The 17,897-nt window shown below is 48.7% G+C and overlaps 2 protein-coding genes and 1 long non-coding RNA gene across 6 annotated transcripts; 2 read left to right on the top strand and 1 right to left on the bottom strand.

Moving 5' to 3' along the window:
- Nucleotides 1–726: 726 nt before the first annotated feature.
- LOC140696475 (uncharacterized) lies at nt 727–4,714 on the top strand. Its single transcript, XR_012072875.1, has 2 exons — nt 727–989; nt 4,403–4,714. It is a non-coding gene; the product is annotated as an uncharacterized lncRNA (long non-coding RNA).
- A 678-nt stretch (nt 4,715–5,392) lies between these two features.
- On the bottom strand, nt 5,393–10,706 carry RETREG2 (reticulophagy regulator family member 2). 2 transcript variants are annotated; one of them, XM_006207239.4, is made up of 9 exons: nt 10,289–10,706; nt 9,890–9,996; nt 9,141–9,171; nt 8,649–8,784; nt 8,153–8,237; nt 7,701–7,844; nt 7,438–7,532; nt 7,132–7,267; nt 5,393–6,893 (listed from the first exon to the last, which is right to left on the bottom strand). In XM_006207239.4, exons 1-9 carry the CDS (start codon nt 10,567–10,569, stop codon nt 6,274–6,276), a joined length of 1,635 nt encoding a protein of 544 aa, XP_006207301.4. In that variant the 5' UTR covers nt 10,570–10,706; the 3' UTR covers nt 5,393–6,273. The 2 variants fall into 2 exon arrangements, with proteins under 2 accessions (XP_006207301.4, XP_031533852.1); XM_031677992.2 differs by having other exon boundaries at nt 8,649–8,696; nt 10,289–10,695.
- Nucleotides 10,707–10,762: 56 nt separating this feature from the next.
- CNPPD1 (cyclin Pas1/PHO80 domain containing 1) lies at nt 10,763–16,482 on the top strand. Of its 3 annotated transcripts, XM_072961681.1 has the most exons (10): nt 10,763–10,800; nt 11,599–11,915; nt 12,152–12,239; nt 12,691–12,799; nt 13,341–13,422; nt 13,583–13,703; nt 13,789–13,917; nt 14,478–14,539; nt 14,914–15,031; nt 15,267–16,482. In XM_072961681.1, exons 3-10 carry the CDS (start codon nt 12,171–12,173, stop codon nt 15,810–15,812), a joined length of 1,236 nt encoding a protein of 411 aa, XP_072817782.1. In that variant the 5' UTR covers nt 10,763–10,800; nt 11,599–11,915; nt 12,152–12,170; the 3' UTR covers nt 15,813–16,482. The 3 variants fall into 3 exon arrangements, with proteins under 3 accessions (XP_072817782.1, XP_015097221.1, XP_006207302.1); XM_015241735.3 differs by lacking the exon at nt 10,763–10,800 and having other exon boundaries at nt 10,863–11,915; XM_006207240.4 differs by lacking the exons at nt 10,763–10,800; nt 11,599–11,915 and having other exon boundaries at nt 11,948–12,239.
- The last annotated feature ends 1,415 nt before the right edge of the window (nt 16,483–17,897 follow it).

Here is a 17,897-nt window from a genome sequence, read left to right as displayed (position 1 = left end):
ACTTTGAGCAAGCCATTTTACCTCACTAAGCCTCAGTTTCATCATTTGTAAAATAGGGAGGATGGGTTCCTACATCAAAGGGTGATAGTGAAGATTACAAAAAGGATACATGTAAAGCACTTAGATCTGACGGACATATACTAAATAATTGAACAAATGTATAGTATTTGTTGTTTAACTGTGTATATTGTTCATTATTACTAGAGTTGTTCATTTCCCATGTGTTGATACATTGTCTTTATTTTTTTATAATGTATAGATTGCCAGTCCAAATTCTTTAACATAATTTCCAGATAAACTTAGTGTAATGGTTTTAAAATACATCCATAGGAGGGAAGGTATAGCTCAAGTGGTAGAGTACATGCTTAGCATGCATGAGGTCCTGGGTTCAATCCCCTGTACCTCTTCTAAAAAGAAATAAGCCTAATTACCTCCCCTACCCTGCCAAAATAAAAAAAATTTTTAAATGCATCCATAAGATTTTTCTTTTCTTCCTAAAAGAGCATGGGCTGGACTCAGCAACTTGTTTCTTTTGGGGGGCAGAGATTCTTTTCTTTTTAATTGAAGTACAGTCAATTATAATGTGTCAATTTCTGGTGTACAGCACAACTTGTTTCTAATATATAGAATATGGTGGAAGTGATAGTGTGACTTTTCACACTAGGTCATAAAAAGCATTGTGACTTTCTTCTTGCTCTCTCTTGGATCACTTGCTCTAGGGAAGGAAGCTGTCATGTTGTGATGACACTCAAGCAGCCATAAGGAGAGGTTAGTGTGATGAGGAACAGAGGCCTCTTATCAACAGCAAGTGAGGAATTGAGACTTCTAGCTAAGTGCTGCATGAGGGTGCTATCTTGGAAGTAGATTCTCTGGCCCCAGTCAAGCCTTCAGATGACAGCAGCCCGCCTTGGCTGATACAAACTCATGGAGACTTTGAACCAGAACCACCCAGCTAAGCTGACCCCGGAGTCCTGATCCTCAGAAATAGCGTGAGATAATGTTTTTTGTTTTAGGCTGCTAAGTTTTGGAGTAATTTGTTATGCAGAAACAGATAATCAATGCACTTTGGTACTGACACTTGTTATTTATGTATAACACAAGTACAGAAATGTGTGCAGAATATTTACAAATTGGACAATCCCACATAACCAGCACCCAGATCAAGAAACAAAACAACCCCTAGGAAATCCTTCCAGTCACTGCTCCCTCATCCCCAAGAGTAGCCACTCACTTGACTGCTAACAATATAAATGCACTTTATATAAATGGAATCATACATCATTTATCCTTTGGCATCTAGTTCCTTTTACTCAATATTTTGTTTATTGAGATTCACCCTCAGCCATTCTACTTAGCAGTCTGAATATACTACAGTGTATTTACCATTGAATAGTAAACTTCTATGTGTTATATTTATCATATGTATTTTTTCCCATTTGGCCACATTTGCTTTATCATTCTCTCTATCTCTTTCCAAACGTACATCATATATTCACATACTTGTTCTTATTTAATTATTTATATTTCCCAATTATTTGATATACTTTGCAGAGAACATAGCCTTTCACTTCTAAAATCCTCAGAATGTGTCCTAAAAATAAGGATATTGTCTTATGTAACCAAGGTGAAGTGATCAAATTCAAGAAATTTGATCTTGATACAATTTTTAAATTTAATGTACAATCCATATTCAAATTTGTCACAATAGTAACTTTTTTTCCCTCAACTAGGATCCAATCCAAGATCACACCTTACATTTACTCTTTTTATACCTTACTCCTTACAGCCCGTCTCTTTGGTCTCTTTTTAAATCTTGAATAGTTCCTCAGCTTTTCATTATCTTTTATGAAATTGAAAGTTTTGAGGTGGAATCAACTCACTTTTTATACTTAAAAAAACCCCAGACTTTTTAAAACCTTATTTCATTTCTGCAGAATCACACTGTTTTCAAGCAAGCACTTATACATGTAATGGACTTTTCATCAAAATATTTAGTTAACTCTAAATCATTTGATAAAAATTGTTTTTGAAATAATATAGGATACTTTGATGCAATCGCAGAAGATCAAGACACTCTTATCTTAAACTCAGAAAAGTTTTTAGTTCCAAAACCAGCAAATATGAACCTCCAAATCTAGATCATTTTCATTGCCTTTAACCTAGTTCAGGAACAAAATGCTCCCAAGTCTATCTGCAGATTATTTCAATTTAGCCACCATCCATTCTAGAACAGTAACAAAGGCAAGAAATTTACTGTCAACAGATATATACCAATCACCAAAATCTATTTAAATTGGCTGCTTCAAAAGTTAGGACTGGTTAGTCTGGTATACAAGTTCAGTTTAGTCTAACATATATTTATTGAGCAGCCACTCTGTGCCAGGCACTGTGCTAGGCTCTGGGAATATTTGGACAATTAAGACATAGTCCCAACTCTCAAAAATAAGCAGTGTACTGTAAGAATACTGAATCACATGCTGTACGCATGAATATAATATTACAAATCAACTATACTTCAATTAAAAAAAAGAATAAGCAGTATAGTGAAAGCTATCCATCCAAATATACATATACCTATATACTCCACATACACCTATATACTCCACATACTGTACTTATATATGAAGATTCCATAGGACATGTGGAAAAACAGCACAAATAGGAGTGTACTGAGGGAGCAGGGGTGGAGGAGGGCAGTGCAGTTTAGCAGAGGGAAGGACAGGCTGTTGGGGTCTGATGCTGTAGCGCAAAGAACAAGACAGGGCAAGAGCAGATCTCAGGAGGCTTCTTAACCATATCTTCTTCTGGTAGGAGGAGACCTTTGATTAATATTAAATAGCAGAAAGGTCATCCGATTCGTATTTTTAAATAATTTAGCCACTTTGTTGGGCATGAGTTTCAGCGGGGGACAAGTGTGTGCGCAGGGAAACTTGCAGTGGGCCAGGTGAGAGATGAGGAGGCTGTGACAGAATCAGGGCTGTAATGGGGGTGAATCAAGAAATAATTAGGACATCAAACTAGCAGCAACTGTGAATTGACTAGGTGTGGGATGAGGGAGAAATAGGCTTTCAAGAGTTGGTGGTGACAACAAACAAGATAGAAAATACAGAAAAAGTCTATCTGTTAAGGGGAGTTGGGGGTGGAATGCAGAGTGGAGAGAGGCCATGTTGTTTTTGGTATGTTGAGCAGAAGGCACCCATGGGACATTCAAGTGGAGGTGCCTAGCTGGAAGTTCTGGGAAAGGAGCTAAGATTTAGGAGTCATCAGCATATGAGTGGAAACTAGATGGGTAAACCCATGAAACTGCCCAGGCAGAGAGTGAAGAAAAAGTGAGCCGGTGACAGACCTAATGGAAAACCAACATTTAAGGAAGCAGAAAGAAAACCAACATTTAAGGAAGCAGGAGGAGGATGTCCAAGAGACTTTAGTTGGACACTAAAAGCAAAACAATATGGTGATATATTGTCCTTGCATGATAGAAAAGTCTTAGACTGTCCTTGATCTTTGTATGTTTAAATCATTTATATCTGTTTTGCAATATTCCTTGACCAAAAGTAACAAATTCTGCCTACACTATTATTCTTCAAACTCTTCTCAAAGATTTCATTTCTGCCCTCTGAAGTCCTAAAGATAACCCTTCAAAGTTTGAAGACAAGCTAATGTGACTCAATTCAGCTTTCCCATCTTGGCTTAAAAATTCTCTGTTCCTCCACAGTTCCCCATATTCCCATATAATGACAATTTGCAGCCTTGATCTCTGGTGACCCTCTTCTGGGCACTGCAATTTGTCAACTTGTCCACAAGCATAGCAAGCCATCCTTTGGCACAATTTTAACTTGTGCACAGTATACTCTAGGTATTATCTTCTTTCCAGTAATGCAGCCTAAAATCAAGTTTATGAGCAGCAGCATTACACTATTACTGATTGAATGCATAGTTAACTGAAGTGGACTGCCCTCCCCCACCAAACATAAACATGTAACCAACTTGTTTCCCCCAGCCTGTTCTTCTGTACTTCTGTATTTGTTTAGCCTAATTGTAGGTTTCTGCTCATTTTTGCTCATTTTTCTTTCATTCATAAGAAAAGCTTTCCTCTGGTCTCTTTCATCATGGGGCAGGAAATGGCCAGGACACCTGATAATGAAAAATCATAGACAAACATATAACAACCATCAGATCAGGAAGAGTGTTCAGAATGGACTCTCATCAAACTCCAAACCTATGGTGAATGTTCTGAGCCAAATGCAGGCTTCTGGCTCTAACTTCAAACTGAAAGTTTAACAAGGAAAAGGATTAAAGGTGGGGCTTATGGTAGCCACTATCTTTCTCATTAATTCTACTTTTCTTGAATTGCTTGTTTGTTGATTAGAACTGTCTTTCCATTTTTTTCTGAAATTTCTAGATGATTACAAGATCATGCTCCTTCACTGGCACAAGACGGGGCCTTTGAAACCCTGAAAGGCAAACGTGAAACAAATGTAAAGGGAAGAGTTCTCACACCTAGGGGAGATCTGACACAGAACTCAACCTCAGAAAGTCAGGTAGCGTTTTGCCATGTGGTCATCTCCAGCTGAAGGCCGAGGACATGAACTCATAAAAAAGGCCATCTGCCCATTTCTGAGCTTTCCTCTAATGCTGTTCTTCCCCAAAGAGCAAGGATTGTTAAGAGACTACTCTGTGAAGCTGAGATAAGAGATTGGTTCTCTATAATTCACACGTCCTTGAGCATCTTCTTTTTTGTACCATTAATGGACAGGGCTTCCTGCCCCAGGGCAACTGCTGGAGCCAAAATGCTTGGGTTTGGATCCTGGCTCCACCAGGTACTAAGACCATGACCTTGGGGAAGTTAACCTGATTGTAAACATAGAGTTAATAACACTCTCTCTCAGGGTTGTGAGGAATATGAGTTATTATACATCACCTAGAGGAGTGCCAATCACATATCCTGCATTCAATTAGTGTTAAGACATCTCTTTATTGCTCCTTAGCCTGGAATCAGTTTTGATACAAGTATAGGTCCTGCTTGTTTGGTTCCTGAGTATATATATATAGACTAAGGTAGTTAATTATTAGCACATGGATGCGTAAGGACTTACGACAGTGTTAAGATTGTGGGTGACACTGTAGAAAACAATTGTTATGGTCCCAAATTTCTACTGATCGGGAAGCCAAAGCAATTTCCTCCTGCATACACTTTATTTGTACATACTAAATCTCACTAAGACTATCACACTGTCAGATACCATGGCTAAGGGCAGGTTAAGGCCGGCAGGGTAATCTTTGCTTCTGGTAAGGTACATCAACAGCCAGGAGCAACACTGGGGACAAGGAGGTAAGGGCAGAGCACAGAGTGTGGGAGACAGCTCACAGTGAGGCAGGTAGGCAGCAGCAGTTCTAGCCCATCAACTTTATTTTCCCAGTCAACACCTGCACACATGTTACTGTCCACTTCTCAACCCTGGTAGGGGGTCCCACCACACTTGGACCACAGCCCAGAGAAGCAGGTCTCTTCATTCCTCCCTAGGATAAGAAAGCCCCTCACCCCACAAGACAAAGCTCCTGCTCACTAATGTAGTGCTGGCGCATGTGCTGTGGGATCCTTTCTCTCATCCTGTATCATTAAAGGCCGGGATGAACTAGGGCAAGGGTGTGTGGAAATTACATGGGCTGCAGTGACCTAAGTGCATGACTACTGACCTGACCCACCACCCCAGGTTTCATCTGTACCTCCCAGACAGGAGCCTCCCTAAAGCTTAGCTGGGGCCTGCTGGGAAGGAGGAGCTGGCAGAGTGGGGATTCAGCTGCTAAGGACAGGACACAGCAGGGAAATAAAGCAGAGTGGAGCGTGAGATAGGAGAGAAAAAATGATAAAGTGCCTGAACTAAACAACCAAGTGGGACATGAGGACAGAGCAGCACAGGTCCCTGAGGATAGAAGGAAAAAGAAGGGAAAAACCACAAGGGCTTGGGGCATAGTGGAATGAGACTAGAGATGAGGCAGGGAGGCAAATGGGAAGGACTCCCCTAGCCCTGTTCACATCCACTAACCCAAATGTAAAACTATTTACAGACTTAAAACCAATCCCAGGTACTGTACCAGGCCCGGGGCAGCAGCAGGCAGGCAGGCAGGCAGGCAGGCAGAGGGTGAACTGGCTACGGTCAGACAGCCAGGTTCCCCACATATTGCTCCTCCCCATAGTAGTAGGGAAAGGAGGGAACAGTGACATCCCTGGCCAGGAAGCCCTACTGTGCCTGCAACTCCTTCCCCCATGGCTCATGGCTCTGCCATGGCCTGAGCCTCTTGGTCTGACTGTACCAGAGACAGGGTATTGGGCCCTAGGGGTGGAGGGGATGGAGCATCGGGGGGCTCTGGGGATGTCTCTGGCCCTAACCCCAGCTCTGCATTCAGCTGTTCCAGCTCCCCCTGATCCAGCAACTCGAAGTCCTCAGTGGTAAGTGCCTCTTCTTCCTCAGGGGCAGGCAGGGGCTGGGGTGAGTCCTGGGGAAGAGATGGGAGTACTGATGGGGAGGGGACTGGGTCACTTTCAGCAAGGCAAAGTAGGGGTGACAGGGTGCTGGGTAGAGCAGTGAGGTCACCACTCCCTGACTCCGGGCTCAATGTCTCCACTGGTCCTCCAGAGGAAAGCATCACTCCATCTGTGGGAGACCCTGCCCCATTGAAGTGCGTGTTCACAAAGTGAAGGGGGGATGAGAGCCGAAGCAAGGTTTCCTTGGATGCCACATCTTCCTCCTCCAAGTCCAGGTCTTGCCTTGAGAGGGCCTGAGGGGGGCCCAGCAAGTCTTCGGGAGGGGCCAGCTCTGTCTCCTCTCCCTCCCCCAGCTCCCGACTCAGGGCCTCCTCTGGCTCACTTGGCAGGCTCTGCTGGTCCAAATCTGTGCAGAAAACAAAGAGCCAGGAATGGGCCTGCAGTTCTGAGTAGCTGCAGCAGGCCAATCAGTTCAAGGAGAAGTCAGGACATGGAATGCTGGACCAGACCTTTCAAGAGCTTGGAGCAGAGTTAGAGGGTCAGGTCCCCAGAGAAAACATTTATGGGGGCAACCACCAGACAGCACAGCCAGCATCCCACAACAGGGAACAGGAAGACTGGGAGGGACCAAGGGTTGCCCATACCCTCTGATACATCAGTTAGTTGTGGAGTTGTTGCCCGGGATACAGAGAAGCCACCACTTTCCAAGATAGAAGCCTCTTCATCTGACAGCTCTGAGTCTGTAATGGCCAAAGCCAGGGCTGTTTTCTTCACATCCACCTGCAGGAAAACCAGGATGAACACAACAGGTGAGGGGATAAGAGAGCCCATTTTCCAGGAGCATCTCTGCCCCCACCAATGACTCCCACTCCCTTAAGAGGTGGCTGCTCTAAAGCAGGGCGATTCTCCCCCAGCCTTCTACTTGATCCCCCATCTCCCTTGGACCTCACCACAGGGGAGAAGCCAGCCAGTTCTGCTTCACTCTCACTCTCTGTCTCCGCCAGTGGCTCATCACCTCCAGGGGGTGCATTCTTCCCCTGCCGCTCTAGAGAAGCAAGAAGAGCAGGGCAGTGACCAAGCAGGGACAGTGGTGGGGACAACATGGCCAAGGCTCTGGAGAGCATCTAAATTCCAGGGAATTTCACAAGCCACAAGCCAAGGTCCTCCCCCACTCTCCACCCCTGCCCTCTCCTGGGTCATGGGATCCCCTTACTCCTCTTGTCGTGTTTGTGATGCAGGGCATCAGCTTCTGCCTTCATGCTGTAGTCCAGCTGCATGAGCAGGGGCTCCAAGCGAGTGTACATCCTTTGGATCAGCTCATGATAAACCACCAGGGGCCATAGCAGGATACTCAGCACTAGGGGTTAGAAAATCCACTCAGAGCTCCCTATGCCTATTTCCCAAGGACCCTCATTCAACTGATGCCTACATAGAAAAGCCTGAAGGAAGACTAAGTCCTTTCCTGAGACTGTGCCAGCCTCTTCCCACATCCACTGCCTTCCTCCCTAGATGACTCTTCCACTGTTACTAATACTACAGCAGCCCCTGAAGATCTCTATAAATGGCTAACTGAACAAGAGAATGCATGATCCTCCTCTTGAGTCAGTCCAGGGAAAGAAGACAAAGAGAGAACTTTCGAAAGGGCAGAGGTCAGACCCTACTCACAGACAATGTAGGAAATCATAATCCCCGGAACATAGTGTCCCAGCACAGCCAACACAGCACAGCCAGAGCAGACGCGAGCACAAAACTGCAGAGAAGAGCACAGGGTCTAAGAGGAACTGTAGGCTGAGGTAGGCACCCTGCTCATCTGGGTAAGAAATATTGCTGATCAATTGGTGGAAGGAGGGGTATGCCCTCCAGGAATGTGGTGTTCCAGTTTAATCAACAGGATGCCCAAGACCATCAATTCAGGAAGTCTGCAACAGACACTGCCAAACACCTAAAATTTAAACTTGTCTGCCTTGGCAAGAAACAGTGTCAGAACATCAGAAGCATATTCTATCTCCTGTACCAGGCTACTACCTGTAAACGTTGCCTCAGGAAGGCACCAGGCCTCATTTTCAGCCTCCAGCCAGGGAGTTCACACTACTCCTCCCCTTCCCCCCACCTCTATTTCTCCACAGTGTAGAGAACTGTTGTGTGACACGGGGGAGGTTACCTGAGCTGGATTCTGCCTCTTGTACTGCAGCAGCTCCTGCAGGTGAATCTGGAAGGTGAGCCAGCTCTCAGCCAGGTATCTGCACAACTCGGGCACACTGAGCAGGTGCGGCCGGGCGCCTGACCCCGCACCCTCACTGGGGAGACATGATATGACCCCTGGAGGCCTCAGACACCAGCTTGCTAGGCACTCAAATCCCTCTGAGAAAGCCAATGAGATCTTTAGTCTAAGGAAGGGACAACCCCACCTCCCAAAGGGAGGCTGTCCTGGTCCTAGGAAGCAAAGCCCAGTGCTCCCAACCCTCTGCCCCGAAAGGAGCAGGCATGCAAACATCTATGCAAGGACCTGGGACCAAACTTGTTATCAGTGCATTCACTATGCTGGAGTCTGTGCCTGCAAAAGCTGCAGTGTTGCCCTGACCGTGGTGGTGACACTGGCCCCAGAACAAGACAGGGTTTGGACATTTGTCTTCAAAGGGTGGCCTGCACTCACCTGTCAGAGTGTGGCTCCTCTGGGGATGATGCTGTAGAGAGAGGAGGGACACAAGTTATTAAGTGGCAGAGCTCCAGAAAACACTCCCCAAGGCAGAAATAAGTGCCCTTCCTCTGCAGTCCCAGGGTGCTTTCTTTAAATGCCATTTTCAGAAAATGTTACATTGTTACTGTCATTTATACACGTCCCCTTCTTTACACTTAACCTTTCTCAACAACAGGCATCACATCTTATTCATGTTTATATTCCAAACAACCCATGACAGCCCAGCACCTAGTTGCTCCAAAATATCTATTAGGTAAAGGTGTGAATAACAAGTAAAACACAGTATGAACTAATATTCCTGCAAATCCTATCATTGTGAAGCCCTACCATAAGCAGGTAACGTGTATTAACTCATTTATTCTCCACCTTCTTATGAAGCAAGTTCTATAGTCTCTGTTTCATAGATGAAGAAACAGACAAGGAGATCGAATGACTTTTACAAGGTCACGTACATGGTAAATGGGAGAGCAGGCTGTGGAACCCAGGCAATCTGGCTGCAGAGTCCACAATCTTAACTACTCCACTCACAATAACATTAATTCCGAGAAAAAGGAAATTCTCTATTTCCTAACTAGGGGGAAATTGTGGTGCTTGGGAGGCAGGTGGCCTGCTGTACATTTCCCTCACCATTCAACCCAGTCAGGGGGGTCAGGCGCAAAACAAGTGCACAATGGGGCTTGCTAAATGAATGAAGTAACACTGACCTGAGATGTCAGGGAGGAAGCGAGGCGGCCAGAGGTCCAGCAAAAAATAAGCCAAAAGTGAGATGCTGAGTAGGAAGAAGGGCCGTAGGTTGGACGAAGACAGCAACCTTAGGGAGAGACAGGCACCTCAGCGGTGAGTGGGTGACAGAGGCTCCTACATCCATCGCAAAAGGTGGAAAAGCGCCCACTGATGGGGGAATGGGAACCTCCAGGCCTAACTCATTCGACACCTGAAGACAGGAATGGGGCAACCCAGGCGGACAACAGCCTTTAAAAACCGGGAGATGGATCAGTCCTCCAGAGCGAGCGTGAGCCCCAGAAAGGCAAATGGTACTCGGGACCCTCCCGCCCCCGCTCTCCCGCGCAGCCCGGCCCCGCCCCCTCCTCCGCGGCCGTTACCAGAAGAGGCCGTTGAGCGCAGCTGCCGTGACCAAGCTGTGAAGCGGCTTCTCCCACACCAGCAGCCGCTGCGCTGCCGCCAGCACCGCCTCCCAGCCGCGGAGCCGCAACCACAGCGTCGTGGCCAGGCGTCCCACCGCCTCAGCCGTGGCTGCCTCCTCCTCCGCCTCACCGGTGGCCTCACCCATGCCTAGGCTCAAACCCAGGCCCAGCCCGAGGCTCAGGCCCAGCCCTGGCCCCCCACCTGCGCCGGTGTTACCACCGCCACCGCCACTCGCCATAGCCCCGCCGCAGCCGCTGCCCGAGCCCGCGAGGAGCCAGGGCTGCGCGGCCGCCGCCGGGGGCGCGTCAGGCGGAAGGGGGCGCACGCCGCGGAGAGGGCCGCGGAGGCAGCGGACGGCCGTCACGTGACGGCGGAGCGACGGGCCCGTCACGTGATGCGCCCTACCCGCCGGGATAGGGCGGCCCGCGCCTGCGCGCAGGCGGCTGCTGGTGATCTTGCTCCAACGCAGGTGCGTGTTTTGGCTGCGCTGGGCGGTGCTTGCTTTTTCCTGACAGGACTGTAGCCCTGCGATTCCCCACCCCAGCCGGTTTTCTTCTCCCTAGGTAGGCAGGGCGGTTAGGGAGGCTGGTCCTGGCCCGGTGTTTCTGTTGTGATGCGGCCCGAAGGGGCAGGAAATGGGCTCCCAGATACCCAGAATCCCCCGGAGGATTTGCTTCTACTCTGGAAGGGCGGCGGCCGTCCCATTACTCAATTCTTGACGTACTGGTCCTTCCAGGTCCCTCCCCTTAGCGAATAAACAAACACCAGCGCGTGACTCGACAGACTCAAAAAAAACTACTTCACCTACTCCGAAAAGTTTCCTTCCCATCTCTTTATGTAAATTCTTCCACCTGCACTCATTAGAATGCCTTCTAATCCCTTGCCCAAGCAAGAGAGTGGGGTGTGGGAGTGAATTTAAAAATAAAACCCCGTTTAGGTGCTGTTGTTTGGGGTACATGTTAACACCATTTATTGAGATTTACCAACGTTAACAAGCGCTTTATATTCCCTTGAGATCATTTAATCGCTGCAGTAACCCCACAAAATACGTATTTAATTAGGTCCAAAAGTCCAAGCTGTACCAAAAGGAGACTATACAGTAAAAAGTAAGTGTCCCTGCCACCTTCTACACAATTCACCACTGTTAAGTTTCTTGTGTACTCTTTCCGAAGCTTTTTATCTACGTTACTCTGTGTATATGTCTCCTCTTAAAAAAAAAAAGATTGGGAGCAACTCGCTGTCCCGCGTCTATGTTTATTTACATTAGCATCTATATCGGTACGAAAAGGCCAGCCGATCTCGTTCATCCTCAGTGTGCTACGGTGCCCTAGGAACAGTCCCGATTTCTCAGACGAAGGCACGCTAGGGCTCAGCGATGTGACTCGCCCGGGCTCAGTGCGACCAGGAATTCTAGCCCAGCTTCTTCTTGGCGTTTGGGACCCGTGGCTTGGCCCAGAGGGCAGCAGGAAGTGCTGGGCGCTGACTCGCCAGCGACACCCCCGCTGCTTGTAAACGCGGGACAGACGCGCTGCGCGGTAAAGACACCGAACGCGTCCTGCAGCCGGGTCTCCTCTACTCCGTGAGGTGAGCGTCCGGACCCTGGAGCTCCACGCCCGGAGCCCAGAGCCCCGCCCGGGGCGGAACAGGAAGAGGCTCCCGCCTGCCCGGGCCCCGCCTGCGAGCGCTGGGGCGAGTGGAGGGGGGCTACACCGGCGAGGGCGGCGGCCCGCGCGAGGAAGGCCAGCGGGCAGGTGGACAGGCGGTTAGGGACAGCTCCGCGGCCCCCTTACAACTCGTTCCCTTCCCTTACTCCTTCGCAGGGTGGTGGCTGGCGGCGCGATGGACCTGGCCGGGCTCCTGCTGGACGAAGAAGGCACTTTCTCCCTCACCGGCTTTCAGGACTTCACGGTGAGAGCGCGGTCCGCCCCCTCCCCGGCCTCCCCGCTCTAGGAACGGGGACCCCGGGAGCTCCCTCAGGGCCCGAGTAGGGCTGTGAGCTCGCCTGATGGCTCTGCCGGGAAACCAGGCTGTATCCGCAGGAGCCGTGCCTACTCGAGGCCCTGGCTGCTTGGGCCCCGAGGGAGAGCCGCGGGATACAGGAATGGGGTTAGGGGTGGCCAACCAGCGCCCTTCTCGGAGAACCTCTCCCGGGGAGTCCTCAGTGGAGGACAGTTCGTCCCCCTGTGGACTGACTGCCATTAGCAAACAACTCAGAGAATGCAGGGCTGGGTGAGGCACGGGCCTTACTATCAGTGAGGCAGGCCTGCCGCCCCCACACCCCTCTTCTAGCCCGGAGCCTTGATCTCCATCATACCCTTCCCTGCCCTTCGCCCTCCGTTACCCTCCTGCTCTGTTTCAGTTCCTCCCAGGACACCAGAAGTTGAGTGCCCGTATCCGAAGGAGACTCTACTATGGCTGGGACTGGGAAACTGACTGTAGCCTGGAGGAACTCTCCAGCCCTGTGGCAGGTTAGTGTTGTGTGGCTGAGCAAGTGAGAAGCCTGGAAATGGGATTGTCAGCCGTCACCAAAATGAGTCTAAGTGTACCCTATGAGTTACACTGTTTCTTCATAGCTAGTGCATTGGTACCGGTGTTAAGGACTGGGTTTGTATTTCACTTTTTTTAAATGAACCTAAATGAGTAGGAAACATTGTTGTCTTATAAATCTCTATTACGCTTGATCTGTATACCAGAAACTTAACTTCCCAAGGATATCCATCATCTGTTTCCCATATAAACAAGGTATTTGTTTATCTTTTCAAATGAAATAGAGTGGAGAACAAATCTAGACAATTTCAGGTGACAGGAAAATAAGACTTCCTGCTTAAAATTCGAACTTGGAATGGGCTTTTTATTCAGCGTGGGAGAATTTGATCTCTATTTTGTTACTGTGATTCTGTCCCCAAGACCCCACTCAGATAATGTAGATCTGGGTCTTCTGCTGATAGCAGTGGGGGCCACTGTGAGGGAGTTGTTTACTCACTCTGCTTTCCTTCTGCCCCCCTGCAGACATTGCTGTGGAACTGCTCCAGAAGGCAGCCCCCAGTCCTATTCGTCGGCTCCAGAAGAAATATGTAGCCCATGTGTCCCGGTGAGCCTGCAGTTGAGGGAGACAGAATGAGAGTGGGCCTTAGAGAGAGGGGAATGGTTATCTTTAAAGAGAAGTTGTAAAGGTACAGGGATGAGCATCATAAGAGTTACAAGAGCTGACAGACCCTTGGGTTTAATTACTGATCTTTTCTGCTACCCAGGGAGGCATGTATCTCCCCATGTGCTATGATGCTAGCTCTGGTGTACATTGAGCGGCTCCGGCATCGAAACCCAGACTACCTACAGCACGTATCATCCTCTGACTTGTTCCTGATCTCCATGGTAAGATGCCCCCTTCCCTCCATCTCCCTGGTGAGCCAGGAGCCAAATGTGAGCTCTACTGATACCACCTCTGGCTCCTTTGCAGATGGTGGCCAGTAAGTACCTCTATGATGAAGGGGAGGAGGAGGAGGTCTTCAACGATGAATGGGGAGCTGCTGGGGGTGTGGCCGTGCCCACTCTCAATGCCCTGGAGAGGGGCTTCCTGAATGCCATGGTGAGTAGCTGTTCTCTCTCTTGCTCTGTTTCCCTGGCCCATCTTTATGTTCCTTTCATCTTTTGTCTGTTCTCTCCCAACCTACTGTTGTCTCTTCATTTCTCTTTCTCCTTGTTCTCCTTGTGTCTTTCCTTGTTAGTGTCTTTCTTTCTAGCTTTTCTGGACTAAGCACAGCTTTTGGAGGTTCCTGACATGGTGAGGTCAAAAATGGAGACTTCTCCACCCCCACCCATTCCTCCAGGCCGGACAGGGTACACTCTGAGTTAGAGCTTATCTTACTGGGCTCTGATTATTTGTTACCAAACTTTCTCTGTGCTTAGATTCTGAGCTCCCTATAGGCACGGACCATTCCTAGGATTATTTTTTCCCTTTACCCTTAATGGAGGATACAGATATGCAGTGATTAACTAAGTTAGATAAAAGCTTTTGGAACAGTGTCTGGCATATGGTAAGTAAGTGTTACCCACAGTAGTGATTGTAGTTGCTACCATGGCTCTGGTTATTAGCTGGCCGTGGCTCGTATCGAGCCTGGTTTGGTTCCCTACTCTTCCTGCCCACAGGATTGGCGTCTCTACACTGACCCTCGGGAGATCTTTGAGGTGCTGAGCTGGCTGGAGAGCTGGTAGGTTCTAGGACTTGGGAAGAGGGGCTCAAGGGATTTGAGGGCTGAGGCCTAAGCCATACGAGCTAGATGGAGATGAGGGTCTGTGTAACTGGGGGGAGAGAGAAGACAGGAAAGAGGACCACCCAAGGTAGTAGTTCCCAAACCTGTCTGCTGCCCTCTTTGTAATCACCTCCGGAAGAGTGAGAGAAGTTCATTTGAAAGACAGATCTTGGTCTCACCCTCAGCTTCTGGATCAACAGGTAGCCTAGGAATCTGTACATTTAACAAGTTGCCCAGTGTTTCCTGGTGGGTCCTGAGGGGAAAGAGGGGTGCCAGTAGGCCAGCTGTGGGAGAACTGCAGACCCTCTCTATCTTTCATCCCCTTCTTACAGCGTGGCTGAGCAGCAGGGGCGGCGGCGGGGCTGGTACACCTACACAGACCTGTGTGTGCTGCTGGAGCAGCCCGCCTGGCAGCTGGCTCTGGGATCCCTCTGCCAGCAGCTGGCAAAGGTGAGGAGGAGGCAGGAAGGATCGGGGGCTTGAGCTGGCTGGTGTGTGGGGTGGGATGATGGAAAACAAATGCAGAAAGGCTCAGAAGCCCTCGATGGGGTTTGCGAGTAGTTAGTGACAAAGAACTCTAACTTGAACACAAGTGTTCCGAGATAAGGGGTGGGTGTGTTAAAGACAGGAGTAGGTTTGGGGGAAAGGGATTTAGCTCTGACCTATCTTACCCCCTCTCCTGCAGCTGTCCTGCCTGTTAGCTATGGCATATGTGAGCAGTGTGGCCCTGGCTGTGGCATCGATGGCTGTAATACACCAGTCCTTGGGGCTGTCCTGCAGTCCCCCGCCTGGCCCCCCAGACCTTGGACTAGCCACCAGGTGCCTTTTGGAACCCTGCATACCTTCTCCTGTGCCACAGTGCCTGCCATCTCCTGCTAACATCTCCAGCTGCCTGGAAGGCGACGTAGGGCTGCACTCACTCTGGGGAAGTCTTCTGGCTTCACTGACTCCCCAGCCATTGCCTCCCCCAGATCCTCCTGCACCTCCCACTCTTCTCCATAACTGCCCCCTTTGCCAGAAGCTCCAGAAAGACTTCCCAGCCTGCCGTGCCTGCCACCACCTCAACCATACTGTCCCCACCGGGCCCCCCAGCCCATGGTACCACTCCCATGGCCTGGCTCCACCCTGGCCTTGGAGCCCAATGCCCCCTCTGCTCCCGCAGCCCCAGCAGTGTTCCCTTTTCAGCATCATGGAACTGGCCCGCCTCAAGTCTTTCATTTTCCCTGGCTAGGTAGGGTTCTGAGGAACACAGTAAGAGGATTTGGGAGTCCCTGAGAACCTGGAGGAGCAGAGCTTGATCTGGGTCCTTGGCTGGTCCCCTGTCCTCCTGGGTGATGGAGCTTAAGAGGGTCATAGGGCAGAGGGACTGAAGGTCATTTGCTCTCCTAGACCTCCGTGGCCAGCTGCTTGGCCAGAGCAGTGATGGTGCCAGGGAAGGCTTCAGCTTGCTGACTGGGGCATGTCACAGGTGGGCAGGGGAGAGGCCCCCATCTCTCTGTCACCCCTGGTCTCCTAGACTTTTGCTTTTGAGTTTCCTAGGATGGGGCAAGGGAGGGAGGAAGCTTTGACCAGGGTCTGTGTGATGTCCCTGAGGCAAGAGAGGCAGGGACTGATAGGGCCAAGGTGGGAGCTGCTGAGGGAAGGCAGGGTGAGGTGGGAAACCCTCTCCACACCTGTCTCTGGGACGAAGTCTAGAGGAGCCAGGGGCTGCTGGGACCTCAACGCTGAGGGTTTGCCGTCTTGTCTTCCAACCTTCTCTTCTTAGTCCCCTGCTCCTGAGCTTCCCTCTCTTCCTGTTCCTCTCCTGGTGTTCTCTTCACAGGCTTCTCTGGCCACTTCTTTGTATCTGGGGTTTTCATGCTTTTGTAGAACTAAGGTTTCAATAAACAGTTTCGGTTGCATGGCCTGGACTCTTCCTTCTGCGGCAACCCTCGAAGAGCTTTCCCCCATATCTGCCTTCTCAGCCTCCCTACTTCCTGGCACCGTCATCTTGCAACTCATTCTCTCTGAGCCCCACTCCAGAGTGTCCCTGTTGTTTGATGGTCATAGGTTCCCATTTCAAACTCCCTCTTCATCCCTGCTCCCAGCACCCTTGACCCTGCTCTTAGCACTGCTCGGCTTGGGTGCGGTGGTGAGTGTCCCATGACCATTGGTAGCCCTGTCTGTAGGAAGTTCTGAGTGAGCACCATCTTTGTGGATCCTGAAGCACATCTCATGGACAGAGGCCAAGCCGAGAATCCAGCAGAGCCCCATGAGCTCCTTGAGGGCAAGCCCAAGGACACCTTATCTCTATCCTGACTTCCTTTCTGGTCTGACACATGGTTCCAGTCAGTGTTGCTAAAGAGAATACCGAGATTGAGTTATCATTGGAAGAAGGAAAACTGAGCAGCTAGCTGGACTGTGGGTATTTGGAACCACCTACTGTGACCCACAGCAGGGGTGGTACTGCCCCCTAGCGGGTATTTTGGAAATTTACAGGGCATTTTTGATTTGAAGGGGTGGGACTTACTGACATTAAGTTTGCCTGCGCAGGATGTCACACATCCTGAATTGCTCAGGAACCCCTCTTTTATGAAGAATTCCCAAGACAACTTTTGAATAATCAGATGGACATTATGTATATGAAAAGCCTGTTTATATTTATCTGAGCCTAGAACTATCCAACTTTTTACATGTGAACACAGAATAATTTTTGCACATTTGGAAAAAGAGTTTGCCAGGAATGCACCTCTGTGTAAATTAAAACTATACTTTGCTTTTTTCATCACTTTACCAAGAACTTGTTCACTATTTTGGAACATCAGGTTACCAATGGCAGCACATGTGTCATCAGGAAAGCACTAACATCAGTTAGTATTGTAGTTATCACATCCATGGTGATGCTACATATGGGGGTGGGCACTGGGCTACTTCATTATCTTCTGGTTTATCTGGGCCCAAGCTTTCATATAATAAGGACATGACTGTATGGAATATTTGTACATACTTGTCATTATGCAGTATTTATTTTTAAAGTTGGTGTATTTTTTTTTTAATTTTCATATGTCTGCACCTCAACTTTGTGGCTTAGTCATGTAAGTAGAACTATTCCGGTGATCATTGCTGCACTGTACATAGTATGTTTTAAAAGTAAAGGGAATTCCAGTTGAAAAAAAAAAAAGGCAAATTAGTCCTGTAATGAACACCAACTAATGCAAAACTCAAATTCATTCTGGTGATGGGATTTAACACTTTAAGTAAAACATTTTCTTTACCAAAAAAATGTATAACTCTGTCTACTCTGGTTTTAAGGATACTATGACTTCTTCAAAAAGTA

This window comes from Vicugna pacos, chromosome 5, assembly GCF_048564905.1.
Source record: "Vicugna pacos chromosome 5, VicPac4, whole genome shotgun sequence".
Classification (NCBI taxonomy): domain Eukaryota; kingdom Metazoa; phylum Chordata; class Mammalia; order Artiodactyla; family Camelidae; genus Vicugna; species Vicugna pacos.
This window is presented reverse-complemented; position numbering and strand designations above follow the sequence as displayed.